Raw genomic sequence first — 27,588 nt, 5'->3', positions numbered from 1 at the left:
TCCTGTCACAACAACTCAGTTTTAGATGCTGCATGTAACCACCTCTTGTCATATATACATAGATCTATGTTCATTTGGATGCATGTTGTTTTCTGTGGATAATCATTCATATCACATATTTTTTTTATCATGTTTTAATATGTTAATATTTGCATGTTAGTCAGAAGTTAAACAGCAGACAAATAAATGATTTATGACAATATAATTATAGTGACATCACCAGTGACAGCACTGGTTGTTTATATTCAGTATATATAATTAGACTGGCCACAATTATTTTTGCCCCACAGTCTGTTAACTGATATTTTCCAAACTGGATAAATAAACAATACACTGAGTTTGATCAATACAACTGTAATAAAGCAATAAGCAAAATATAAACAATACAACCAACCAAGACAGGACAGATAGAACAAACCAAAAGCAGAAACCTCGGACTAAAAACATCAAATGAATTAAAATAAAATACAACAAAAAATATATATTTATAATGACAATAATAACATGGGATACTAAAACACAAAGTAATAGTTTGCTAGTCTGCCAGTTTGCTATAATTATAATAATAATACAGTTTATTTGTATAACACGCAAAAAAAAAACCCCACAAAAACAGAAACACAAAACAAGTAAACATTGAAGTAAACATCAAAGAAATATGAGTTTCACGTCACATTTTAATGTTGATCAGTCACTCAGGACCTCTTAGAAGTCCAACTCTCATACGTACTTAGAGAAAGTGTCCCATATCTGACAAAAGTTTCTCAGGAAGCCCTTCGTTATGCACAAATTAGGGACTTCTTTTATTTAAAGTGTACTCAAAGAGAGGTGACTTGCTATAATTCTTGCCCTGAACACAGTCTATTATGAGAGGTGACAAAGAAACGTTTGGAGGAAGACTCAGGTTGTACTTGTGATGAGTAAAAACTTTGTCTACTTTGGTGTCATCTAGTGGCCTAAATCTGTAAATACTAGGAAGTATGCTCATAAAATATCATTTATAGGCACATTACTGATGACTGGGATGGCCATCAGAAATATACTCTATTTGATTTGTTTAAAATAATAATAATTAGTTATTTTGTAGGACGTTAAGGTCAGTTGCATTTATGAGCACATAACCAGGTCACTGAATTTAAATAAAGTAACTGGTGCTAAATATCTCACAGAATGAGCAACAAGCTACTTGAATGCGATTCAAGAGCTCAGTTAAACAGATGGCCTTAGATGTTAATAAATTATAACTTAGTAGCAGCACATTTATTTCCAGTATCACATCATTCAGTTACTTGGAATCCAGAGTTGTCTGTGATTGCGTAGAAAAAAAAAAAAAAAAACAAGATTGAATTCCAACATTTAATTCTTCTGTTGGGAAATGATCTTTCCAGAGAACAGAAACAATGTCAGGCTCAAAGTGTAGTTAACTGTGGGCTGGGGTTTGGACTTTATCTGATAGGCGGCGAGATTTTCAGGTGATTTAAAACAAGTCAAGTTAGGACGCTGAACCGAAACGACCCCGACTGGCTGTCACTTTGAACTGTATTTACACAAGATGTTAATCAGAGCTCAGCTGTGTGTGGACACACCGATCAATTCAACTGTAGTGGTCTGATTTAACTGTAATCAGAATATGATAGTCTCCAAATATTATTTTTGATGGCTTGTTAGTGTAACTATATTATCCTCTCATAAACTATGAGCTTACATGTGAACTCATCTTTTCCCCCATGAATTAATGAACTATGATGTCTTTGAGTAAGCCTAGGTTGCACTAATAAAGGTTAATTTATTCTTAGATTAGCCAAACTAGGTTTAAAATGAGTGCACCCAGATGAAAAATTAAGCAGAGCCCTGTGACACAATGAAAAACTAACCTCTCCTCAGTAAAGTCAAGTGTACTGATGTAAAGAAATAAGAAAAACACTGGAGTGTTGTTGGGACCTTGTAGAAAAAGGTCTTTATGTTACATACGTAGCTAGTTAAAAAGTTAACAAAACAGACACTGTTTGCTAGCTAAAAGGCTAACAAAACATTACATTGTTTGTTTGCTAGCTAGCTAAAAAGTGAACAAAATTAATACATATTTTGCTAGCTAGATAAAGAGTTAACAAAACTTTACAGTTTTCCAGCTAGCTAAAAAGCTAATAAAACATGACATTTGCTGGTTAGTTATCAAAACATTAGACTGCATTGTTTGCTAGTGAGTTAAAAAGTTAGTTAGCCTTGTTACTACTCATGTCTACTCCATATAGCCAAATAATAAAAGATTAAAAATGACAAAATGACTGTTTTCATTGGATCAACTCAAGTTAAATAAAGAAGAGACACATCATAAAACTCAGTTGTGTTGAGTCTGTCCCAATCTCTTGATTATTTTGCGCAATTCATCCTAAAAAGCCAGCTGTTTTAAAAGTTAAACCTCCTCAATCGTATGTTTAATGTATTGAATTACATTTTGAATTGGAGTTTAAAGTTTTAGTGTAGCAGAATGTGATTTAATCCTGGTTTAAAATAAATTAAACTGAGGTTTAAAGACATGCTTAGTTGTAATCTTTCATTAACATTAAACCATGATTTAATCAGGTTTAAAAATTAATCTTTGTTAGTGCAACCCAGCCTAAATGTGTGAACCCTAACCTTAAAACTAGTTCAGCTGGGATTTGTCTGGGATTTTTGCTTATATAAGTAACATAAAATTACTTCAACTAGCCCATGCAGCAGAGTCCAGGTGTTTTGAGGCAAGTCATATTATACCCAGTATTGAACACGTTCAACACATGTTCACTAAAACTCAGGTTTTATTCCTGTCATGCTCTAATTGGACCCTAAAACATTACATTTTCCAATTTCCCGGTTTAAAAATGTTGATCCTATCATAATCCTTTAAGCACATAATTAGTTTTATTATGGATTTCATCATGTATTCCTGATGAGTCATAATTCTTGGTTGTACTTTGCTTGCCACCAACTCACATAAAGGCTGCTGAAGGCAATTAAAAGGATATGACGTGGACAATAAAATATGAGCGGATCAATGTCCAGTGCAACGTGGTATCTGAGCGCGGAGGTGCTACGTATACTGTACTGTATGTTGCAGTGGATTGTCACTCAGTTAGTTATATTGTTCTTAAATAAATCAGAATTAAGGTAAAATCCTCTCCTTCAGACAGAATGTTATTAAAAATTATGGTCTGTGGTTTACTGCCGCCAACATTTTCATATGGGGTCTATTTGAGTTATACAAGCGCTGATAAATGGGCCCTGAGGGGTTCATCTACAGAATCCAGGACCCCAATGTGTTCGCCAAATGGAGGATCTGAACTAAGCCCACGTTTCCTCATATGGCTTCCAAATGTGCAGCATCAAAGTTCTGCATTAGCACTTCATTTACATTTTTAATAGCACATACCAAAAGTCTTTACAGAAACACGCACTGACACATAGAGAGAATATCGAAGTTCTCCAGCAGAGTCACACATGTGGCTCTGATGAGCTACTGGCAAACGCAGGCCTGTTCATCACTGACGTACCGCTCAGCCCGTTAAATTAAGTCATCAGAAATGTATTACGCGAGGTGTTAGGTTGGTCAGATTTCTTGCATTAATTCTGAAATATCAGCGAGTGGTTCTCGTAAATAGCACGAGAGCGAGCGTACAGCTACACTGGCCTCCTTCCATGGAGAATATTTTGAATTATAATGAACTTGGCGGGAGTTTTTGTGGTCGCCATTATCGTCAACTAAACTTTCATATGTGGTAGAAACTCAAGTGGATGATCAAAAACATATAATCCATAAACTGGGAACTTTTTAAAGACATCATTCAGAAGATTAAGTGCATGTTTACCGTCTATACGTTATAAGTCACAGTTTGTCTGTGTGCCTTCAGACTTCTACTGAACAACCCCAAAGACTTATATTCATCCCTGGATGGATTACTGAACAGGCATACCAGGCACAGGCCCAGGGCCCCCGGAGGTCAGGGGCCCCGATAGGCTTAACCTGCAAATGTGTAATTGCTACAAAGAGACACAAAACACAAAAACTGACCACAAAATGGACCTACAGAGACGTCCAACCTATGACAGAAATAAAACAACCATTACAAAACGCCCTCAAAGAGACACAGGACAATTACAGACACAAAACAACATCAACAAAAAGATACAAAATAACCACAAGAGAGATAAAAGGACAGGGGGATGCATAACAACTACAAAAAACAACTAAATGACCACAAAATGATTACAAACAAGTGCAAAAAGAGGCAAAACAACACAAGTCTCTGTGTCTTGTTCCATCATGAGATGATGGGGCCTTTTAAATGTCTGTGCCCAGGGGCCCATCGTCTCATAATCCATCTATGTTAACATAATATTTTGCTCTTTAGCACAAACTTTGTGGTCACCGTTACTTCAGTCTATGGAAGATAATGGTCTGTTGTTCGAGTTTGCATTCTCTTTATTTGTATCCTGCAGGAAAATACAGTCCAAGTCTAACAAAATTCTTTTTTTACTTTGAAAATTATTCAGTTCTAACCAAATTATCCATCTTTGTGACTTTGTTGCATGTAATCTAATGCTGGTGTATGTACACAGAGCGAATATATAAACTCATTTTGAGGCCTTGATTTCCCGGCAGCATAACCCCAATAAGAAACTCAAGGTGGCCAACAAAAACGAATAATCGATCTATAAATGTCCGTCATCATTCAGTCCTGTGTGCCCAAAGCTGAATTTAAACTAACAAAGCAGACGATTATCTAGGGGCCTTTTTGTAGCAGGGCCAAAATATAGTTGCATAAAACCCTTGTTTTATTATCTCAGTCAATAGTTATTAAATGTTGCGCAAAAATGAAATTAAAATAGCATAATACATGTATCCTCCAGTGCTTTGTATTAGAGCAGAGGTGTCAAACTCAGATGCATCATGGGACACATCAGCATTACGTTTCCCCTCAAAGGTTCGGTTATAAATCTTCTTGTTATCATGTTGTCTAATTGCCTCTGCATTCAGTTATTATTGATTATTATTATGGTTTTAGTATTAACAATTAATAATTAGCTCCGACAGCAGAGGTCTAGGAAAAACAGCAAGCAGACAATCAAGTGCACAATTATTATAAAATGTATTTTAATTGTATAAGTAATAACAAGTTTGTGTAGCCTACAAATCAAATTTTGATAGGCTGCTACTATTAATGTTATTAGAGGAGGTTCTACTGATTTAAAAATGTCGAGTGCCAGTAGAATTTTCTTTCACGTTTAGTAAAGTCATAATTGTTGATTAATGAGGGAAATAAAGTCCCTCAGAGGCTCCCTAAAACACAGACATTTTAATCTAATATCACAAGGAATTGCATTTACAGAAAATATTTTAATTTATTGAATAAATCATTTTAATGTAACAGAGCTGCAATTAACGATTGTTTTCATAGTTGATTATTTTCTCGATTAATCTGTTAATGGTTGTTTTAAAATGCAAGAAAATTATGAAAAATGTTGATCAGTGTTTTCCAAAGCCCAGGATGATGTCCTTAAGTGTCCTGTTTTGTCCACGACTCAAAGATATTCAGTTCACTGTCAGAAAGGAAAAAAGAAACCAGGAAATATTCAAATTTTAGAAGCTGAAATCAGAGAATTTAGACTTTTTTTAAATTTAGAAAGTTAACTGATTATCAAGAGTTGATAATGCAGCCCTAAACTGTAACGTACTCTGATCATTTAAGCTCTGACGATCTCCAGTTGTTGAGTTTATGAACTGAAGAAAATTGTGGCAAAGGATTGCCTTTTTTATTAATCTAACTTATTCAGTGCACGCGTAATGTAAAGGCTCTGTTATATTAAATTGAACAGGAAGTTATTATTATAATTATATTAGTGTGTTTCATATCAACGTGGCTGCTGTGGTTAATGTATGACCTGATGTTTTTCAAATATACTGACACATCCTTTTTAACCAGACGCCCTGAAGGCATGAAAAAAAAAAAATCATAATAATATTTTGACCCTCAAATGTCGCCTGATGAAATGTTGAGAAATCACACCGCTATTAATGTGTCATAGCTGGTCCTCGTGATGGCTGCTTTCACAGGAATTCCCCACCGACTAAACTTTTACCCCTTTTACCTTTAACCCAGATACGTTACCGGGGCTGACGTCACCCTGGCGCGCCACGTCTCGCGATAACTGCAGAATATAAATCCAAGCCGCTGTCGCTCCACAGACACAGTGTCGGTCAGTTCAGTGACAAGTTGGATACATCAGAAACTGTCGGTGAGTCTTTACTTTTGTCTTTTTAAAGTTACTGACAGCTACAGTTCATCTGTCATTGATCAACAGTGTGTTTACGATCTAATTTAAGCCTTTATTATTAGCATATCATGAAGTATCAGGACAGACTCCTGTGATACGGAAGTAAATCACCCGTTTATATGGATTTTTTATTTTATTTTATTTTTTACAGAGACGTTTCATGTTGTGTTTTCTCTCCGTAGGTTTTCTTTCAGCAGACATGGCAGCAGCTGCAGTTATCACAAATCAGGTGAGTGTGATAAAAAAAAAAAAAGACTTTTATTGATTATTTATTCTGTTAATGCAATAACAATAATGGATGTGATGCTTTTGATCGATTTAAAAGCCAATAAAGGACTAACTTTACAAAATAATGTCGACATTCAGGAATAAAAGAACACGTTTAGCCTTTAAATTTGACTGTCATACAAATTTAACTGTAAAAAAGTAGAAGTATTCAAGTATTTATTATGTAAAAGTAGCAATAACACTATAAAAATACTCATTAAAAAAAATACAAGTAAAAATACTTCATTCAAAAAATCTACTTAAAGTATCCAAAGTAAAGTACTCATAAAGTGGCTGCCAGTTTTATCATTGGATCATTATTATTGATGTAGAGGTGGAGCTAATTTTAGTATTTCATATACTTTAGTCGTAGTAGTTTAATCTGTAACAGCGCATCCTATTTTATAAACAGATCACGTGTTTTGTATGTAAAATCTTAAAATAAAGTAAGAAGCATAAAATGAAAATACTCAAGTACAAGTACTTCAAAAGTGGATTTAAGGACAATACTTGAGTAAATGTACTTAGTTACTGTCCACCACTGAAAAAAAAGTTTTCTCTTATTACTCTATTGTTATTTAAAAACTCAGTGGTATAGAAGCAGAATTATTGAAGTTAGTAAAGAAGTTAAATAGTGAATCTGAATGTTGTGTTCTGTCTCAGAATGTGGTGGAGAGGGTGACCAGCCTCCCTCTGGTGAGCTCCACCTACGGCCTGGTGTCCAGCGTGTACTCCAGCACCAAGGACAACCACCCCTACATCAAGACCGTGTGTGAGGCTGCCGAACAAGGAGTCCGCAACATCACCTCCGTGGTCCTCACCACCGCCTCGCCCATCATCGACAAGCTGGAGCCTCAGAGTAAGGAACCCCCTTCTATGTGGATTTTTTTTTTTTTTTTTTTAGATAACCTGCGGAATCCGACTGTAGAGGCGTGACGGATGGAAGTGGGAAAATTAACTGATAAAAATGCAGGTGATACATTGAAAAGCAGAGCGATGAAGTCCCAACCTTTCCTTAAATAAGTCGTGATTGACGGACGATGAATGTTAGACCAGGGAAAACTATTGCTCTGTTTTCATCGCACGACTGTTTCCATCAAATCGCTTCGTGGTTCATCAGTATTTTTCCATTTCACATCCATTTTTATCAGTTAATTTCTGTTAGTTCCACCCCTCAGACGGACGTGGCCGCAGTGTTTATAGGATGTCAAAGCAAAACCCAGTGAACTGAAACTGTGAGGATGGTTACAGGCTGAGTCACAGAGCTTGAGAAACAGGAAGTTCAAGTCAGGATTGATTACTCAACTTGATCTTTCACCCAGTTTTTGTTTTCTCATAATAAAACTGATTTGAGCCACACAAACTTTATGTACAATTCTGTCACTTAAAGGAACATTTATTCACTTTTTTTTGCCAGTATTTTTTTTGGAGTAAAGTTGTCTTTTTTATTCCTAATTTATTTATTGCTGTTTTATTTGTTGTCTGCAGTTGCCATTGCCAATGACCTGGCCTGCAAAGGTCTGGACAAGATTGAGAAAACCCTGCCGATTCTTCACCAGCCATCTGAGCAGGTATGTACTGGATTAGTGGCCAGTAGCTGGCACCAGGGATGCCGTCCCCCTAGTCTGCAAAATGATCAGAACCCATTTCCCTTCTTAACCTATTAATAAATGAATAAATCAACTGCTGGCTGGCACAGTGACCTTCTATCAAAGGTCATGGCTGTGATGCAGAAGCTAAATTACACAACGTCGTAGCTGAAAGTCCATGTAGGTTTATCTGTGGGTATGTCCCGTCTTTCTCAACCGCCGTTTCCTCCCTCATTTCACTGCCCAGATTGTCTCCAGTGCCAAGGGTGCGGTAACCACCGCTAAAGATGCGGTGACGGGCAGAGTGTCCGGCGCCAAGGACACCGTCTCCGACACTCTGACCACCGCCGTGGAAAAGACTCGGGGCGCGGTGCAGGACGGGATGGAGAGGACCAGGGCTGTCGTGAGCGGGAGCGTCAGCACGGTGCTGGAGAGCAGAGTGGCCCGGCTGGTCAGCAGCGGAGTGGACACCGCCCTCAGCACCTCCGAGGGTCTGGTGGAGCAGTACCTGCCTCTGACCGAGCACGAGCTGGGTGAGCGGAGGCCAGAAACTACCAGTTAGACCACCTGAAACTTCTGTAACACCAAGAGAGTCAAACGCCAACATTAGGATGTCTTGGCTCAGTTATTGAGTTTCATTTGGTGATTGCAGCTTCTTAAATGCAAGGATTTATTCGCTTTCTTTATAATTTATGATAATAAGGGACTCTGGGTCATTGTGGCAAGCATTTTTACTATTTTTATACTGACTAAATTGATTGTGAAAATAATCAGAAGCAATAATGAGATTAGTTGCATGACCCGAGCTCAACCAATGTCTTATCTTACTTTCCTGGTTGTTTGTACAGTTTTTTTTTAAACAACTGTTCTTTCCTCAAATATTTTTAAAGTAAACAAAATACAAATGAGGAAGGCTGGAGAGATTAAGCTTGTTCTGTAACCAGCTGTACCAGGGGTCTGTTATTAACAGGAAGCTGAAAAATGTTGTTAATAATGGACTTGGTCCAGTTTTCAAGAAAACCGGACTAATCGGATTATCCTCAGCTGAGAATCAATACATTAGTGGCCAGTTTTTCTCCATCATGAAAAGGGTTGTTGTTTGGACTGAACTGTGGCGTAGCAAACATTCCTGTCCACTGTGTTTAGAGACGCTGCCAAGTAGAAAAATTACATTTTCACAGCTTTCAAGCCCGCAGCTACTTTAAAACGCAAAAACAGATAAGGAATCTTGAACAAAGCGATCATTCAGTGTGTTGTTTGTTCATGTTTTCGTGACAGAGCTGGAGGCAAAAACCGTAAGTGGCTTTGACGAGGAGGAGCCGAGCTACTACGTCCGTCTGGGTTCCCTCTCCACCAAGCTGAGGAAGCGGGCGTACACCAGGGCCGTGGCCAGAATCCAGGACGCGAAGCAGCGAAGCAGGGATTTTATCTCTGAGCTCAACTCTACTGTTGACCTGGTGGGTCTCCTCAGTCATTAATATAAACAACAATACAACTTCAGCATTAGAGCTGACAGATAACTCATATTTTTATCATCTTGATATGAACATGCACGACAAACACATTGCAAAAGTCTGCTTGAAACGCAATGAGGAAATCATTTTAATCAGTCCGAACAATTTTATTTGTGTGCACCAGTGGGTTAGAAATCAATACCGCCAAGTACCAAATACCAAGATTTTCTGTTTTCCAAGTAAATCTCAGAAGGCTTTTCACCAGACTGGTGGCTACATGTTTGTGCCAATATAATCAAATAATAAAAAAAAGTATGCAGAGAGGCTGTACTGTGTTTTGGTGTCAGAGTTTGACACACACACAGGAACTTAATGGTGCATTCAAGTACACCACGTATACAGAAATCTATATTTTAATTGCCACAAAGGTTGTTCCTTTGTTGAAATACACAGGACTACATCTTCACACCTTGCACACTGTTTACATCTTTCACTGCAGCAAATTTAATAATTACATCTACATAGGCAGATTTTTTATCAAAATTGTTAGCAGCAAAGTATCTCTGGTAATTCAATACTAAAGTAAGACACAATATGCATGTATTTATCACAGGTCATCTTAATATTGAACAGTGTTATTCCACATTAGAGTCTCCTCATATCATGCAGGCAGTATTTCTTTAAGAGTCTGCTCTAAAAAGGGTTGTAAAACAGGACAATTTTGTTTTACTGCTTGTAGACAAACATGTGAAATGTTTGTTTTTCCAGATCGAATATGGCAGAAAGAATATTGACGGGGCCAACCAGATGGTAAATGACAAGCTGAGCTCTCTGGTGGCGTGGAAGTCCAGTGGTCCAACCCAGGAGAATGGTCACGAGGCGGAGGTAAGGACGTGGACAAGACAAATATTCAACGAGATAACAAAACTCAGTGTGTCGAGCAAAAATACTGTTTATTCTGTTTCTTTGAACTGGATGTATGTCAAGTCAATAACAGGTTTAAGTGATGCGTCTTTATCCGCTTCTCTCAGGTAATTGAGTCTCGCACCTTGGCTCTGGCACGTTCCCTCACCCAGCAGCTCCAGACCACCTGCCTGGTCATCGTCTCTGGCCTGCAGGGCCTCCCCAACCACATCCAGCAGGAGGCGCTCTCCCTCAGCCGCTCCGCCACACAGGTCTACACTGACTTCAGCAAGGCCAACAGACTGGGGGACCTGTCGGACAGCGTGCTGAGCAGCAGCAGAGTCCACCTGGGCAGAATGAAGGACTCCCTGGACAACGTCATGGACTACCTGGTCAACAACACGCCGCTCAACTGGCTCGTCGGTCCGTTCTACCCCCGGGTCGCTCCAGAGCCTTCAGCTGCGAGCAGTGAAAGAGCTACGTCGTCCAGCTCTGCCTCCACACAGCCACACGGAGAGGAGCCCGTGGAGATGGAGTCGCTGCATTCAACTTCTTTGTAACAATGTTGAATTTAAATGACAGAAATTTTTCATATCGTTCCTTTTCAAACTGCTATTTTATACATTTAAATGTTTAGTTCTTGCTGTAATCACATCACCTAAAAATTGATATTTGTCAATTCTGTGCTTAATTTTTATAATAGAGACATTTACTGTTCTTATTCCTACATAAACTTTCATTTAAATAGATATTTGTGTCTACTGGGTCTTTTTTCCTCCACATGAAAAGTGGAATTTAAAAATTAAGTAGTAAAATTAAGTTTGTTAGACTCGAAGAGCAGAATTATCCACAATTAAACGATAAAATGGTGTGCAGTGGGATGCAACACTCACACTTCATGTACACAGTAATGCCAAACTCTTAATGTTTTGTAGGGTCAAACCAAGTAAATTCAATACATTTTGAAAGCAGTAATTAATATGTCATTTTTAATTTTCACAGACTAGACTCAAGTAATACTGACAACCATTTAGCATTATCAAAATAAGCTTTATTAAATATTTTAAAAGTCTTTAAGATTACCACAGCACAACTCGTACTGTTAGCAGTCTGATAAGTATCAAACCCAACTTCTGTTAATTAATGTCCCACTGTAAAAAAAAAAAGTTTCAAATGACATGAAATCCAAGCGTATAAAAACTCCTTGCGACAGTGGATGTGTGCTCGTCATCGCTGGCAGCGACCCTGCCGTGACAGATACTCCATCAGACTCTGAAAATGCAGTTTGCAGAGAAACATTACTGGTCGTATTTGGGCGTTCACAAGTAGTCGACTGATCACAGGAAATCTAAACCTAATAACTGATCGATTCTAGTCAAAAAGATCTCAAATACAATCGGTAAATGGTTAATCAACAGAGGTTGTTTCCAAATGAGCCACAGTCTTGATTGGATTAACCTCTTTCTTGAAGGAAATGTGTTCTGTAAATTTAAACACAGCTGCCTACAGATGAATGATTAGTTTAAAATAATGCAGTGTCAGTCAGTGGTTTTGAACTAGTCTGTGAAACCCTTTAACTAGCAGCTGAAAATGAGAAACGCTCCTGAGTCGCATTAAAAAAAAATTGACTTTTTGTTACCGTAAGCTTCTGTATCTGGCACCACGCCACGTCATCCAACAAGTCCAAGTTAATTTCATTCTTGGTCTCTTCAGAAAAGCACACAGTCTAGGAAGGCAGAGAACAAAATGTAGAACATACATACAAGTTTGTGGCATTTTCTAAATCTAAAACTAAACCTTAACAGTAAAGGAAGATGCATATATTCTACTAAACCTGAATTATGGTAGTGGGTAACGTGTCTAAGGATAAAGTAGAGAGGTACCTGTCCCCGTGCTGTGGTGACACTGATGTGTGCAGCAGCGCCCGCCACTGAACAGTGCAGATCACCTGTAGAGACGACAGACCTGCGACGGCACAAGATTCACAATTCAAAGCTCATAAAAATCCACATTTTTTACATTTTAAATTGCTCATGCATGTGTCGTCCCCTACAAACAGACCTGAGTTTAGGTTTGGTCTGCGCAGTGTGGTCGTTTGTCTTCGTCACGCGGCTTTGGGTTCTTTTGACAGTGACCGAGGAGTTCCTGTTAAAAAGTGCAGTATCAAGTATCATTATTCACCACAACTAAACACTTAAAAGCACCTTACAACCTGCCATCTTACCTGAGATTTCCAGTGCTGTTACTACCAACTAATGTTCTTGTCCTTTTTGTCCCCTTTCCTCCCTAAAAATATAGAGGAAAAAGATAAAAAGAAACGCAGTGACAAACAAATTCTGTCCACACTAAAACCAGTTATCCCCTTCACACGTGCCAACATCAGCTGCTGCATTGCTTACCTTAGAGTTCTTCGATGAGGATCTCTGGCCTGGTGTCGACTGAACCGGTGCAGAATCAATCGATTTCACTTGAAAAAATAAAATCGCAGAAAATGATTCTCCTCTCCTCACCAGGAAGACGAGACACATTTCTTGCAGTGCATTTTTGTCATACTGTCCCAAACTTTTGTCTAAATTAATTAAAATTTACTGAGTTTCAATCATTCTTTGTCGACTTCTAAGTGATATGGTTAGCATGTGTCTAGGTAGCAAATGATGTCCCGTCATGGCTGATTAGCAGCCATATAAAAACAGACCACACAACAGTATTTTTTAAACAGAAACTATTTACTGTCTTGTACAATAAACATTTAATCAAAGTGTGTTGCATTGCAAATTATCCTGTTCTTCCTGTCTCACAAATAGACTAACACCTGCACACTGACTCAAGCCAGGCCTTTGATCTTCACATAAAATGGCATGGTATGGAAAGTTTAATACATAAAAATTTGGTTGGTCTGGTCCAAACGGTGTCTGAGAAACGGAGAAATGCAAAAAAAGTGTTGCAACAGTCCCCTGTCCCCCTCTATTTTCTCACCTCTTTTACTGGGCACCCTCCTGAGAGGTTGGTGCATCTCTAGGGACTCATTCTGCAAAAGATGACAGAATATGCATGTCATGTTTTATTTAAAACTGAAAAAGCAATTTAAACATTTGACCCCGCTCACCTTCATGGCAATGGACACCTCACTGGCTGAGATTTCCTCCTCTTCACACAGAAGACAGGATGAAAGGTGAGTGACTTATGATATAAATTAAAACTGGTAAGTGACTCATGAATGAGGAAGACTCACCGCTTATTAAATCCCCTATGAGTGTGTTTTGAAGGGAAGGAGGCATCTTCATCACCTCCACTTTGAAGACTCTGTCTATTGTTGCCAACGTGTTCTCCATTTTGGCCTCCAGCTCGTTCATGCGCTCCTGCGCTGCAAGAAGGGCACATTTTTTAGGACCGATGCTGTGCAACCTGACATTTCACCTGAGGTCGCTTGCAAACCTTCTTTCTCAAACTGCTGGATGAAGAGAGCCAGTCTGTTCTGCCTCAGCTCCCGGTTCAGCTGCGCTTTATTCTGCGGGCCTCCCGCGTTTCTCGCCCGCCTCACCGGCATCTCGACGTGCGGCTGTTCCTGCGGTTCAGTCCGCGTGACACAGACAGCTCAGGTTCCCTAATGACGCACCTGTGACCGCATAATTTTAAATGAAGATATCCATCCGCTTAATGGAAACGCGGTGATGAGGTCCTCAGGTCTGTTGCTGGGCGGAAGGATACGGGTCGCTACTTTTTGGGACACTGAAAAAAAGCTTAACATCTAAGAACTTGGTTTGTTTAAGTGAACCCAACTCCAGCTTTTTCAACCTCAAAGTACAAGCAACTTATTTAAAATGAGTGTTAATAACAAGCTGATTAAAAACTCAGTATTTGATGTTAGTATTTAGGTCTTTCTATTGGCTAAAGGAGACAAAAGCTGGCCTCGGAGAGTGTTGAAATGAAAGTGGAAAATCTGAGACTGAAGTAAAGGAACTGTGTATTTCTGAAGCCTTCGAAATGTGCCAAGACACTGTGGAAAATAGCTGCGGCTGATGACCCCTGACTGTCAGACACTGCGGTGGCTCTAACAGAAATCTTGGCCGAAGAGCAGCTATGACACTTTAAACCAGTGGTGGAGGAAAAGATGAAGGAGAAGGAGGATTTCATGAGGGAAGGAAAGAGTTGGAAGGACATAGAGAGAATAACGACAGACAGGGAGGCAAAGAAAAAGGACACGTTTTGTTTTCGATCAGTTCACAAATTCATTTATTGCAGCACACTTAAGTGTAGACATTCAGTTCCTTTCCACAGGACGGTAAGAGATCAACTTAATCTATTGTTAAAGAACAGTCTCTTCTGTACATCCTCTGCCACAAGGAGGTCAAATTTACATAGTACAGGGTGGAAAAAGACGAGATTAAGGGGAAAGATGGGGACTGTTAGTCAAAAATGCTAAGTTACTACACTGTCTGCAATCCAAATGTCAATAATACAAAAATAAATAATTGAAAATTTCTTTTTGTTTTGGAGGAAAAACTGCTTAATATTTTGAGGTGGTCTCATCTCACCCTCTCCCTGGGTTAAGGTCAGGTTTTAATCTATGCAGTGCAAATTGAATATTTCACAATCGCTTATCGCTTCTGTACAAGTCGCTCTCCAGAGTCTACAATAGGACACACTTCGTCACAGCACTTTGCTTTTGTTTTTTTTTTCCTGTCTGTTTCAGCATTTAGTGGAATGTCATGTTGTAAAACGAACACAGTATCAGCAGTACAGAAGAAGCCCTTTGCGGTATAAAGCTCTAATTGCTACCAACCTCATCCAAAGCTACTGTGTGTAAACCATAAAAGCAATCTTGTCTGCAAAGAATATACCCAATTAAAAAAAAAACAACCTTATTGGTTCATTCTATGCCAGAGTGAGGAATAGCCCCAGAACATGTAAGTTACAGCTCTAATTTAACATTGCAATAAGGCATAGTAAGAACAGTATGCTACTGTTAAAAATGTAGATATTAAAAACACAAGTTGGACTGACTGCTACATCACTGAGGCACTGCACTGAGCTGTCTTTCCCTGCTAAAGAACATGCGTCTTCTTTTAATGTGTGGACATCAGTAGTGTGGCATGTCTTTTCACTTCAGATTCATACATATATATATATTTCTTAATAATCTCTCCCTCTAATTGCCCCCTCCTAAGTCCCCGCCTCTTTTTGCTCTGTGCTCCAGTAACAGTTGAGCGAGCTTAGTACCCGGCCGAACCTCGGTCAGCTTTCTCCTTTCCTGTTTCCTCTGCTTAGAAACGCTGCGTGCTAGGCTTGTCCATGTTGAAAAGAAAACCAAATTTTGAAGATGGTTAAGATGTTGCTAGAGGGAAAAAAGCTAATGTTAGCCAGCTGCAAGCTAGCTAACATTTGATGTTGATTAGCTAGGTAGCATTTTGCTAAAGAGCAAACCACTAGCTAACTAGCAATCGAGTCTCGAAGGGCATCTTAAAAAAACCCATGCATGCACACTTGATTCAGCTCAGTAGTGTTCAATATCACTTTTTTATTTAGTTTTTTATTAGTTGGCCTATTATTTTCAGTAATTTGTTTGTCTTCTCAAAATTGTGGGCGCTAGCACACAGCATATTTAATTACAAGAGGTTCCAAAAAGGGGCAGGACTTAGGAATTGTTTATCGTCTGGTTTTAATAGTTGCAGAGATCAATAATACTTCTTTAAGACCTGTATTGACTGCAGGGCATCTGGAATGTTGCAGAACTAATTTTTAGTGATTGATAATTAGTGATTGTCCTCAGTCCTCTCCCATTTACACGTGTGCTTCATATTTACACAGACAGAGAGCCTCACTCTGAACCTGTACATTTACAAGGAAACAAACCTGAACATTCATTAAGACTTGGATCAAACAAACTGTCAAGGCGTTGAGCCTTGTTGCCTCCAAAAAAACAAAAACAAAAAACAAAGGCAACCCTGGTTTTTAGATTTCCCGCTCAAGTAAACAATATGTACAAAAAGACAGGTGGACTTGAGTTACTGGGTTTTTCTTTTTCTTTTTTTTTTCTTTAGAAAGTGCACAAAGGAACAGTCGGGGTCTGTACACGGTTTCAAAATAATCTAATCTGTGGATAGTTAGGACAGATTTAAGCAAAGTAGGCAAAAGGCTACTAGACAGGGAGCTGACAGCCTGATTATACACACAAACACAGATATGTCTACACCGTATGGGCAGTCAATACATTCTGTACAGTGATTAATCATTCTATACACCATCTGTAAAGAAACACACCTCAACTAGTCCCAACAGATTCATGGCAGCTTTCCAAACAATTTACAGAAACAGTCCCACCAGTAAGTAGCTGCTTGGAAAGCCCATGAAAAGCACAATAAGGTTGTAAAAAAGCCAACAATGGGCATCTTCCGAGTACCATGTTTGGGGCGACTGGAGGCGTTTAAATACAAAATCATTATTCGCTCACACCCCAGCTCGCCGTCGATCCTTCCCTCCTTTTTGCCATCCCCCTCGGCCGGTCAGATTTTTCCTTTGTTGCAGGCGTCGGCGGTCAGATGAAGGGGGTCCCAAAGCATTTAAGGCACCACTGCATGCTGGGGCTGGGAGGTCGATCAATGCGGTGCAAAGACTTGAGCTGCTCAGCGCTCAGTTCGTCATAAGCCAGGCGGTACTCTCTGTCGAAGGCCTCTGCAGATAGATGAGACAGCAAAGGGGCATCGGAATGAGTCACAGCCTTCAGACTTGGGTAAAACATACAGACCGGTGACAAATTAAAGGAGTCCAGTCTCTCTCATTGGTGTTCAACACCTCCAGGACCTGTAAAATCTCTGGAAGGTCCACTAGAACTTCCTTAATGATCAAGAGTACCTCTGGAACACTTTCAGTGGCTTCTAAAACATCCTAAAGGACCCCTAGAACTCTCAATGACCATCAAAATTCCTAGAGTAGACTAGAGCAACCACCAAATCTCTGGAAGTACTACAGAACCTGCTAAATCACCCCTAAAATCGCCTAAAAGAACCTTTTCAATGACCAATAAAACCTCCACAATGACCACAAAAACCTCTGAAAGTAACACTATGACCTGTTTCGGCCATCAAAGCCCCTCAAGTACTGCATCAACCTCCTAAAAGATCTCTTGAATCTCATCAGTTACAAAAATGATCCCAAGAACCTACTGAAGGACATCTAGAGCACACTTCATGGCTAATCACACCCCCAAAAACAACCCATAAAACCTCTTAAGAGTCCTAAAACCTTCTTTATATAGGATAAAATGATAGAAAAACCCAACATTAATTGTTGGTACACCTTAACTCATGTTCTTCCTTTAATTTGTCAACTGTTTGTTTATGTCATGTTGTGATGTAACTGGGTGATTTCACTTTCACACATTTACTCACCTACGTCGATGTTCTCCCTCCCCAAGGCCACCAGTGAGAGGAACAATATCTCTCTGTAGATACTCCTAAGAGAAATACACAGGACACAGAAACGGGACATTACTAGAATATGAATGTTCAAATTCTTTTGCAGCAAAACGATGAACCAATCAAGGAGGAGGACAAGGACCGACCTCTGCCGTTTGAAACCCTCTGGGCGCCGTTTGATCTCTCGGATCAACAGGTTGATCGGCCCGTAGACGTCGTTGGTCTGGATGTTGCGAACAATCGTGTTGAGGAGGGTACGAATCTCCTGGTGGTCTGTTGGAGCCAATGTCCCCTTCTTCTCCACTGAAAAAAAACACATGCACCATCAGAAAGACTTTCATTCTATTGTTTTTAAGTTAAGAGTCTCAAGTCTCAACTCTTCAGGCAAAAGTTGTAACCAGGGAAGTAAAGGAACTACATTATAATTTAATTACTTTAAGTGAAATATTCATATAGACAATGACAACCAAGTTAAAAGCTGCTACCCTCGATTAATATTAATCAAAGCAACTACAAGTAGGATTTGGATATTGTTGACTTTGTCTCCCCCTAGTGATAATCTCTACAAATAACAACATTAGAACTAGAACATCTAGAACCCTGGTGCACACTCACACAGGGTCCTCCACAGCTGGTAGAGAGGATCTCCATGTTCCTGGTGCAGGTTGATGTTGTCCCACAGGAGCTGGACGAATACCTGCTTACTGTCCTGGGACAGCGACGTCAGCGGCAGCTGCAAAGACAAACAGCGAGAGGTGAAGAAAAGCCACAAAACAAAAGAGGCAGAAGGAATAAGGACAGATGAAATGTTCGGTCTCTAACCTGTACTCCTTTGTTGCAGTGTTCAGAGGTCAGGATGAGACCGGGCAGGTGGGAGGGCAGGTCAAGGCGGCGGAAATACCACACCAGGTTCCAGAAGATGATGGGGTGCTGGCTGAGGAACTTGTGTGTGTAGATCACCTGGTTGAATACAACGGAAAAGTTGGGTCTTGTGTCGTGTAGCAGCAGTGTGGGCAATATTTAACGCGAGGTTGTGCGAGTACTTTACCTGATCTCCCTCGTTCTCCAGCAGGGTCTCCAGCTCCTTGCGCAGCACTAAGGGGCTGAGGTACGGCACGGACACTGGCTTGGGGTTTGGCCGTTTAGTCCCCATGCCATCCTGACAAACACACACACCCCAATAATTTTTACTTCTGCTACATTTAAAGCGATAGTTCAGATTCTTTGAAGTGTGGATGTTTGAGGTACTTATTTGAGTGCCGGTGTAGGAAGACAAGCAATGCACAGCTCTGAACAGGGTCAGCAGCAAAACATTTTAGCCACTTAAAAACCGCTACCAGGGCTACCTCATACAACCCCACTTCAGACAGTAAGGAGCACTGACCGACACCTCTTGCAGGCTGCAGGGCAGGCTGGTGGTGGAGACGCCATGTCCTGGTCTCTGAGAGTAGTCCAGGCTCTGCAGCGGGCCGCCAACACTGTTGCTGCGTGTCAGAGACGTCCCACTGCATTTTTGCTGCTTCTGGTGCTCCAGAAGACCCAGAGGGTCTGACTGCACCGGCTCAGGAATCAGACTAGAAACACAACAGGCAAAGAAGACTGAAGATAAGGAGGTGCTACAAGAAACTGGGCAAGTATTTAGCTTCTAGGACTCCGATTTCACCGCTAAAACTGTAAGTCGAGGTGAGTTATGTGTTTGAAGTCGTTTTTATACCTCTTAAGTGTTCCAGGCCGATCGTCTGGAGTCTCTCTCGGTTCCTCTTCAGGGAAAGAGATCAGGTCTGGTGTCTTAATGTCAGCTGTGCTGCTGGCTGTGGGCTGGGCACTGGTGCTGTGGATGCTGTCTCCCGAGGCACTGGGATTCATGTAGAACCTGACAGGGAAAATTATACAATAGTCAACTTTGATTACTATTATTATTAGACATAGTTAAAAAGGTCCACTGCATGAGATTTACAGGGATTTATTGGCAGAACATGGCAGGAATGGAATATAACACTTGTAAGTCTGTTTTCATTAGTGTAGGACTGCCTGAAAATAAGAAACGTGTTGCAGATTTGAAACGTGCTTTCCTCCAACATTTGGTGGTTGGATAAAGGTACTTTTTTGTTCACTCACTGTTTGAACTGCTGGTTCTCAAGAAGACAGAACAGTTTCTTACCCGGTCATTGTGCGCAGGTCGTGAAACTCTACGTGCAATAAGGGGAGAAAGGCCGTGCGACAGAAAGGACAGTTGGTGTTCAGGTTGGAGTCATCAGCTGTCCATCCTGCCATGATCTCCTCATCGTACACCAACGCTTCACAAGAGCGACACTGGGAGCAACTGGACATCAGCACCTGGCAGGAGTGCAGTTAGGAGTTATTTCAGTGTGCATGCTGGCACTGACAGCACAGCAGCAGCAAAGGTGGTGTTTGTGTATGCAAAGTGTGTCTGACCTCCAGCGCACAGTTCTGGTAAATGCTCGAGGACGAAGCGTGAAGCGAGGAGCCCTGCTCGGAGTCTGGACCCCTGCCTGCTCGTCCTGGAGTTGGATCTGCGCATCGTGACAAAAACAAACTTAGAAAAAGTAATTTCACAGGCAAACCAACGTCAGTAGACCTTCCTCCTCCTCCACTTTCCTCGCAAATCTGCACGTCAGAATGAATGCCTGCTTACGTGTCTGGTGGGTCCCTCTGCCTGTGTCACTGCTGCCGCTGCTGCTGCCCAGGCTGGTGCAGCTCTGGTTCAGACCGTTGGCCACCAACCCTGGGATAGCGCCTCTGTCAGGACTGTCGTCTACGTCATGCGCAGCCAGCATGTGTTCATCCAGACGCGAGGGGAAGCCGCCACCACCCTGAGCTTGTTCATCCTACAGAGGAAAGTTAAGGGTAACGATTAGGAGGACTGGTACCTTAATTAAGCTGCGTTTCTACTGCATGGTCTGGCTCAACATGACTCTGCGGACGGTGTAGCTGAGCTGATACTAAAAGGTGACATAAAAACAATGCAAACCACTGACTGGCTGCACAACACAGGACATCCTGCACAAACCCAACATTTAAAAATAGTCAAGCTATCATCAAAAGGGACCACAATTTTTTCCACTCAAAAATGGCGCCTTGCAAAACCACACCATGGTCAACTGACAAGGTGCAGACATATCAACGCCAACCCCTCCCCTCCTCTGTTTTAGGAGTAGCAGAGCTCCTTTTTTGTGTGTGTGCTGAGCGGTGAGTGGCAGAGAATGCCTTTAAAAATTAATAATTTTATAAAATAAAGTGAAAGTTTAAAACATCAGGACTTCTCCTGTAATGACACTCACCTCGTCGTCTGAGTAGGCGTAAGCTGAGGCCACCGCCCCCCACACTTTGCTGGCCACATTTGCCGCCTGTTTCATGCCTGACTTCAGCACATCAATTTTAGGTCCCGACAAGAGAGTGTCCATCTTGATGCCTGAAATGGTGTTGATGACTGAGCCCAGCGACCCTCCCTGGGAAGACTTGACCAGCGCCGTCAGTGACGCAGATCTAGTACCCGGGCTGCCCGCAGTGCTGGCGGGAGTCTTCGTCTTTACAGCAAAAGTCTTCGAGCGGGTGACGGTGCTGGGGCTGCGTTTGGGTGTGTCGCCAGGGGAGCCGGTTGGAGTTTTGACGGGCGGCACGGGGAGGCTGGACCTGCGCTCCAGGGATGGTTTAGGCTGTGAGGCGTCTGTGGAGTCTCCCTGCGCCTGCTGGAGCTCCATGCTGGAGGACTTCACACCCAGCGGGCTCCTCAGGCTCATGTACATCTCGATCTCCTCGGCCAGGTTGCGGGACACCACGACGGGCACGGAGCGCGGTGGCTCCTGGCTGGTGACAGAGGCCGACTCTTCGCTCTCGGACATCAGCAGGGAAAGCGGGTCAGCACCTGCCTCCACGTCCGCCCTCTCCAGGGTTGCTCCTCGCAGCCCAGAGTCCTCCTCATGTGTTTCAGTGAGCTTCCTCTCTTCTTTCTCCGTTTTTACCTCCGTTTCCTCCACCATCACACCATCTCCCTTGTTTTCATCTGCTGCTCCCGGCACCTCCTCTTCTGGCAGCTTTCCCAGCGTCAAGCCCTGATCGTCTTCAGGCTCTTCCTCCAGGTCTTTAAAAAGTGATTTGGACACGCTGTGAGGGGGCGGACTTTGGCCTGCAGAGAGCGCTGCAGTCAGGATACGGGCGTCGGCGCCCATCTGACTGGCCATGTGGTCCACACCTTTCTCCAGGAGCATCCCAGCGCGGGTCTCAGCGCTGAAGCTGCAGCTGCGCTCAGAAAAGGATTTCTGCCGCTGCTGTTGAGTCGGGTTAGCCACGTCCCCGGACGGCAGTGAGGCATCATCATCAGGAAGAGACACGCTATCAGTCTTGCTTTGTCTCCTGAACAGCTTCCCTGTACCTGCGGGATGTGGACAGATTAAAAAAAATGTCCTTTTTATAGTTAAATTTTATAGTTAAGTTTGTTTTGTTGAGAAAGAGTGATATGTAGGTTTGTACGCCTTTTTGACAATTTGTAAGTACCTCATACAACTCCACTTTAAAAACTATTTAAGGCCTCATCTTTCTCCTCACCTGTTTCTCTGGCACCATCAAAGCTCCCTGTGGAGGACAGCTTCACAATACTGGGGACAGGAGAAGGTACATCAACAGGACTGGGGGGCTCTGCTACTGCTACGGCACTGTCCACAGAGCCGGCGATGTCACCTCCTGGTCATAAAAGTCAACAGACCAACATCAGCGTACAACAAGGAGAAAGGGTTTCTGTTGCACACACGGCTTTTAAATGCAGAACTTAATGTGACCGTTTTCTACATGCTGTATATTGAGTGGAGGTAGATTTTCTTACCATTATGTTGTGTTTTGGAGTTGTTTCTCTCTTCAGTGGAAAGGACAGCTGCGTGTGAAGGCTCTGCCAGCTCCTGATGTAACTCATCCTTGGAGCCGTAGCCTTGATCAGACTGCCTTCCTGTGGAACAGAAAATCACACGAACCATGCTGTACTGACAAATTTTTTTTTTCAATGAGGATAAGATTAAAGAAAATGTATTTTTCATTAGTTTTAACCTTTATTTTATTTTTAATTTTTTGTTTGCCATTCAGTTTAGTTTCAGTTCGTTCCAAGAGGGGGGTTGCATGTTTCACTACGTTTTACTGTTTAAAATGTTTAGTTCTAATTCAGTTTTTATTAGTTTCTGTATTAATATTAGTTTTTTATTACAACAGGGGCACATTTGTCAGCCGCAACATTTAAGAAGTTGAGAAGAGGTAATAATAAACACAACACTTTTTTTGTGAGAGCAACTGACTCACAGTCATGTATACAACTCCGTCTCAATAAACACAGGTAACAAATTTGACCAAACTGACTAAAACTAAAGATATTTCCTCCTGCTGCAAACATCATAACTTTAGGGGATCAGTACCTGTACTGCAGTGGTTGTCTGCTGTGTCCTCCATGCTGTGGCTGTGGGCGAATAGATTGTGTTCTTCCCCATTGACCTCACTCGAGCTGTCGGCGCTGCCATGACTCAAACGGTCAGCCTCAGTGACCGCTGACCCACCTATCGATGCAGCTAATGACACACAGACATGGAAGGAGGAAAGTGAGTAAGAGACACAATGAGAGGAAACAGACAGTAGCGAGGTTTCCATCCAAACGAAGCACAAAATTTAACCACATTTTGAGTAAATCAAAATAAAATGTGAATGAATGCTTGTTCCCATCCACAGTCATGCAATTACTAGGAGGTGCTAGGCAACAATTCTCCAGTCTACTGCAGAAGAAGAGAGTGCACACGATGACATGAAAAACACTGATGGAAACACAGCTAGTGTGAATGTGAAAATGTATAGTCCATTCCCACCTGTGGTGCTAAGCGTGGGTCCCTTCTTGGAGGATGTTCGGTGTACAGCGTGCTTGAACTGGGCCACTCCGCGAAGCACATTACGCAGCTTGGTCCACATAAATTGGCCACTTCGGTTTCTGCTCGGCCACGGGCTCTCTAAGACGGCCTGCAGAGGGAACACGCAGGAGGATAAGGACATGTAAAGGTAGTGTGGGGCTTTCAGTTGCAAATGTTTAAGCAATGTAAAAAGCTATATGGGACCTTGTTGTAGTATCCGTATGTGATGGCGTTTGGCTGTACTCCAGCCTTCTTCATCTCCACCAGGACTCGCACAGCCATAACAGGAAGACCCCACACACCACAGAGCTGCATCACCACTCTGTAACACACCTGAAAGCCAAACACATACAAAACATGAAACATTAATTCATAAAAGTATCACACTATGAGACAGCAACATCTCGACGTGTAAAGACATAAATATATTAGCAGAAATGCAAAACGTCACTGTACCTCATCGAGCACCTCCACCTCAGTGGTTCTCATCTTCAGGAGGACGTTGTACGCCTGCTGCATGGCACGGCTCTTTGACTTGGCCAGTCGCACGGCAGCTGGCAGGCAGATGAACCAGAGGCTGTAGCAGTGGCTGAACAGACACCGCGCCCACAGCGGAGGGTTGGAGTAATACCGCTTAGCCATCTTGTATGCTAGCTTGATCTCCTGCAGGATCGCGCAGACATTTACAGCGTTTAGTTTTTAAACATGAGTGGTTTTAAGAGTCTATGAGGTCAGTGTGGGTATGTACGTACCTGCTTCGTCCTCTTTGCCAGCAGTGCAGGGCTGCTGGACAGACTGGCTCCTGCAGCTCTGCTGCTAAGTGCTGGCCGCAAAACCCGTGGACGGTCAAACAGCTCCAAACGCAGCCTGGGGAAACTTTTATACCTGCAGGATGAGAAAACAGTTTGTTTAATGACGTTTATCTGTTTTATTAATCTTATTTTATGTAATAAAACTTACAAACTGTCTGATAACTTTATGGAAAGGATCACTACAGAGATGGACCTTTTTTTTAAAGAGTAAGACAGGTTTTGTATAACCAAACAGCTATTTATTACTCTCCCTAAACTAACCAGACTTCCTTTTACAAAAACGCTAATTTTATCATCATCAACACCAGCTCTGGTTGTTTGGTTGAAATAAACCCTTTACTCTCCGAGGTTGATGTGAAAATATTCTGGCTGTACACGCTGCTGTTACTGATGTCAAACTTTCCCTCCTGCTCCTCTCCTGCTATTTTCACAATGTGAACAAAGGGTTTAGTTTTACCAAACCAGAGCTGGTGATTGTTGGAACAGTGGAAAGATGAGCCAGGATGATTTTAAATGAAGGTTTGGTTGATTATGATGATAAAACTGATGTTCTTGTTCAATTTCAGAACTTGTCGTCTTGTTGTTTAAAAGACTTACGTGTATTTGGGTGCAGGTTCAGGTCCATCGTCAGCCGGAGGTTCAGGGGGCATGACAAACACCGTGTGCTCGCTTTTCTGGGACTCGTCCAGCTCCAACAGTCGTGTGTCCTCAGATGACTCTCCTTCGACCTGCAGTGAGGATCACATCCAGGACTTTGCTGATACTGACAACTGAGATTTGAATTTTACAAAGAACTGCAGGCCATTTCCTGTCTGACAGCAGAAAGTAAACAACTGCAAGCATATTAATATAGTACGCTTTTCCAATTAGCAAGTAAAACACACTTATTTGATTGTGGTGAGGATTTCAGGACAGAAGAAAAGCAGGAAACGCTCATGCTACTCAGTGAAAACATTTGTCAAAGGGGGAAAAATGTATTTTCCTTTTAATGTTAGCCACAAACATAAAGAAAAGAGGGTGCAGGGAAATGTGATTACACTGTGAATGATTACCTTGGTGCCCTTGTCGGTGTTTTTATCAGAGGGAAAAAGCTGTAAGAAGAGGAAAGAGAGCAAAGGGAAGAGAATGAATCAGAGGAAATTTTGGCTTCCTTACTTTCCCAGCGGACGGACGTTATTTTGCCAATGAAACAACATTAAACAAAAGGCTCATTCACGGAGGGAAACCTCAGGTGGAAGAGGAAACACAAACAACAGCGTAACACCAGTGCGCAGAGTGTATACAGTATATCGGAGACTGGCAGGACTGCTGGGCTGGTAGTCACCTTCTCGACGCAGTCGTCGAAAAAGGCCAGGCCGGTGTCTTTGTCGCTGACAAACGTGCACTCCTCGATGAAGCGGATGAATATCTGGGTCTTGGTGAGCTGGGAGTAGAACTTCTGGTGGGCGCGGTCTCTGCTTTTGAGAAACCCTGCAGGAAGGCAAAGAGAGAGTCTGGTATCGCTTTTCAAGGGAGAGTTCGGGTTACGTGGTGTAGGGTTGAATGAGGTGCTTAATATCAGTGTATTAGCTACGGTACATGGCGCTCAACGCGCCCACAGTCTGGAGAAGCAGAGGAGCACCCCATACAACCCCACATCAAATGATCCGATCAATCCCTGTAAGCGTAACTGAAATACACACTTCCACTTCAAGGACACCAGTGTGCAGCTGTTTGGACCGAAGTGTTAAAATATGCTGCGTTAGAAGCTTTTTTCTTTCCTCTACCTGCAGCTAAAATTGATCTCTAACACTGAAGCTAAATGGAGGTGTGAACCAATTTCCCGTCAGCAACAAGCATTAGTGAAGTCTTATTATAGCCGAGGACGGTGATTGATTTTTAAAAACACTTAGCTTGAGTGATAGTTGAGCTGCTGCTTGAAATAGAAATGTCAATAAAATTAAACATTAGAAAAATCTATCTAAATTAAGGCTGTAAATTATGCATAGGTTATAATAGTTTTAGGCTGATCATAAACAACATCATCACCGACATGTCGATTTTTATGATTCGACACACCGTCCACAAACTTCAAAAGTGAGCGGCCAGTCTTTTGTTTACCTTGCAGGTCGTAGAGGGAGTCTGCGGCCGTGGCCTTTTCGGAGGGTGCCTGGGTGATGGGTTTGAGGTAGGAGCGGTAGCCCTTCAGGATGGAGGCCATGAAGCGAAGGAAGGCCTCCTGGATTTCCATCTCCAGGGACGTCTTCTTCTTGTGCCAGGTGAAGTCCGCCTCGATGGGGGTCATGTCCACCGCTGAGCCTTCCTGTGACGTTTGACGAACTGAAACTAAAGCACACAACAAATTTTTTAAGGTTAACTTGGACAATTTAAATTTCTTGTGTGTGTTGTGATGTTTTACATTGTAAGATTATGTTTTAAGTTGTCTTTTTACCTGGCTGTTTTTACTCTGTGCTTATTATTATCATCATCATTATTATTATTATGTTTTCTTTTTACATTAAATTTGGATTATTTGACTATTGCTTGAACTCTGTCTGCTAATCTACATTTTGTCAGTGTCAGTTCTCCATTTATAACCACAGGGGGTGGACAATATGATGTAATCTAATACAGCAGCAAAACTTTTATTACAATTCAGCTCTATGGTAACGTTTGACATCATAGTTTGTGGTCTTGTATTTAACTAGATTATGTTTTCAATCATCCACGATACTTTGTCCATTCCATGTAAATTCTTCTTCATCTTTTGAAAGGCAGGTAATTCTCTGAATTCAGATGCTGTTCCTACCGGTGGCCAGCTGGTGGTGCAAGTTGCTCAGTGAGTTGATGAGACTCTTGCAGGGCTTCTTTGGGAGGTTCTTCCAGTTGCTGTGTCTCTTTTCGTCAGACCTGTGACACACAATAGCACAAAGGCGGTTAGCTGGGGAGCTGCAGAAAAA

General features: G+C 41.7%; 3 protein-coding genes across 5 annotated transcripts in view; 1 reads left to right on the top strand and 2 right to left on the bottom strand.

Moving 5' to 3' along the window:
- The first annotated feature begins 6,439 nt into the window (after nucleotides 1–6,439).
- plin2 (perilipin 2) lies at nucleotides 6,440–11,274 on the top strand. Its single transcript, XM_084712526.1, has 7 exons — nucleotides 6,440–6,541; nucleotides 7,243–7,438; nucleotides 8,068–8,150; nucleotides 8,416–8,701; nucleotides 9,447–9,625; nucleotides 10,391–10,507; nucleotides 10,654–11,274. Exons 1-7 carry the CDS (start codon nucleotides 6,473–6,475, stop codon nucleotides 11,083–11,085), a joined length of 1,362 nt encoding a protein of 453 aa, XP_084568652.1. The 5' UTR covers nucleotides 6,440–6,472; the 3' UTR covers nucleotides 11,086–11,274.
- A 280-nt stretch (nucleotides 11,275–11,554) lies between these two features.
- cdca9 (cell division cycle associated 9) lies at nucleotides 11,555–14,136 on the bottom strand. Its single transcript, XM_084712390.1, has 10 exons — nucleotides 13,961–14,136; nucleotides 13,758–13,889; nucleotides 13,632–13,672; nucleotides 13,502–13,553; nucleotides 12,925–12,992; nucleotides 12,750–12,811; nucleotides 12,587–12,670; nucleotides 12,409–12,490; nucleotides 12,165–12,251; nucleotides 11,555–11,797 (listed from the first exon to the last, which is right to left on the bottom strand). The coding sequence occupies exons 1-10, from the start codon at nucleotides 14,070–14,072 to the stop codon at nucleotides 11,753–11,755; spliced, it is 765 nt and encodes a 254-aa protein (XP_084568516.1). The 5' UTR covers nucleotides 14,073–14,136; the 3' UTR covers nucleotides 11,555–11,752.
- A 593-nt stretch (nucleotides 14,137–14,729) lies between these two features.
- The window catches only part of dennd4c (DENN/MADD domain containing 4C), a 42,274-nt gene continuing 29,415 nt past the window's right edge, over nucleotides 14,730–27,588 (bottom strand). The window contains exons 11-34 of one of the 3 annotated variants that reach the window (XM_084711579.1): nucleotides 27,438–27,538; nucleotides 26,750–26,974; nucleotides 25,974–26,119; nucleotides 25,702–25,740; nucleotides 25,247–25,377; nucleotides 24,590–24,722; nucleotides 24,294–24,500; nucleotides 24,042–24,170; nucleotides 23,799–23,946; nucleotides 23,358–23,507; nucleotides 22,781–22,900; nucleotides 22,507–22,641; nucleotides 21,243–22,333; nucleotides 20,597–20,789; nucleotides 20,377–20,474; nucleotides 20,102–20,277; nucleotides 19,655–19,813; nucleotides 19,331–19,514; nucleotides 18,989–19,099; nucleotides 18,763–18,900; nucleotides 18,556–18,673; nucleotides 18,087–18,243; nucleotides 17,914–17,978; nucleotides 14,730–17,197 (exon numbers count right to left, since the gene is read on the bottom strand). In XM_084711579.1, the coding sequence (XP_084567705.1) occupies nucleotides 17,061–17,197; nucleotides 17,914–17,978; nucleotides 18,087–18,243; nucleotides 18,556–18,673; nucleotides 18,763–18,900; nucleotides 18,989–19,099; nucleotides 19,331–19,514; nucleotides 19,655–19,813; nucleotides 20,102–20,277; nucleotides 20,377–20,474; nucleotides 20,597–20,789; nucleotides 21,243–22,333; nucleotides 22,507–22,641; nucleotides 22,781–22,900; nucleotides 23,358–23,507; nucleotides 23,799–23,946; nucleotides 24,042–24,170; nucleotides 24,294–24,500; nucleotides 24,590–24,722; nucleotides 25,247–25,377; nucleotides 25,702–25,740; nucleotides 25,974–26,119; nucleotides 26,750–26,974; nucleotides 27,438–27,538 (4,291 nt within the window). In that variant the 3' untranslated portion in view covers nucleotides 14,730–17,060. Of the gene's footprint in view, nucleotides 17,198–17,913; nucleotides 17,979–18,086; nucleotides 18,244–18,555; nucleotides 18,674–18,762; nucleotides 18,901–18,988; nucleotides 19,100–19,324; nucleotides 19,515–19,654; nucleotides 19,814–20,101; nucleotides 20,278–20,376; nucleotides 20,475–20,596; nucleotides 20,790–21,242; nucleotides 22,334–22,506; nucleotides 22,642–22,780; nucleotides 22,901–23,357; nucleotides 23,508–23,798; nucleotides 23,947–24,041; nucleotides 24,171–24,293; nucleotides 24,501–24,589; nucleotides 24,723–25,246; nucleotides 25,378–25,701; nucleotides 25,741–25,973; nucleotides 26,120–26,749; nucleotides 26,975–27,437; nucleotides 27,539–27,588 lie in introns of all 3 variants that reach the window. The other 2 variants (XM_084711578.1, XM_084711580.1) reach the window with 2 other exon arrangements.

This window comes from Lutjanus erythropterus, chromosome 23, assembly GCF_056507025.1.
Source record: "Lutjanus erythropterus isolate fLutEry1 chromosome 23, fLutEry1.hap2, whole genome shotgun sequence".
Lineage (NCBI taxonomy): Eukaryota > Metazoa > Chordata > Actinopteri > Lutjaniformes > Lutjanidae > Lutjanus > Lutjanus erythropterus.
The sequence above is the reverse complement of the archived record's forward strand: the minus strand, read 5'-3'. Positions and strand labels throughout refer to the sequence as shown.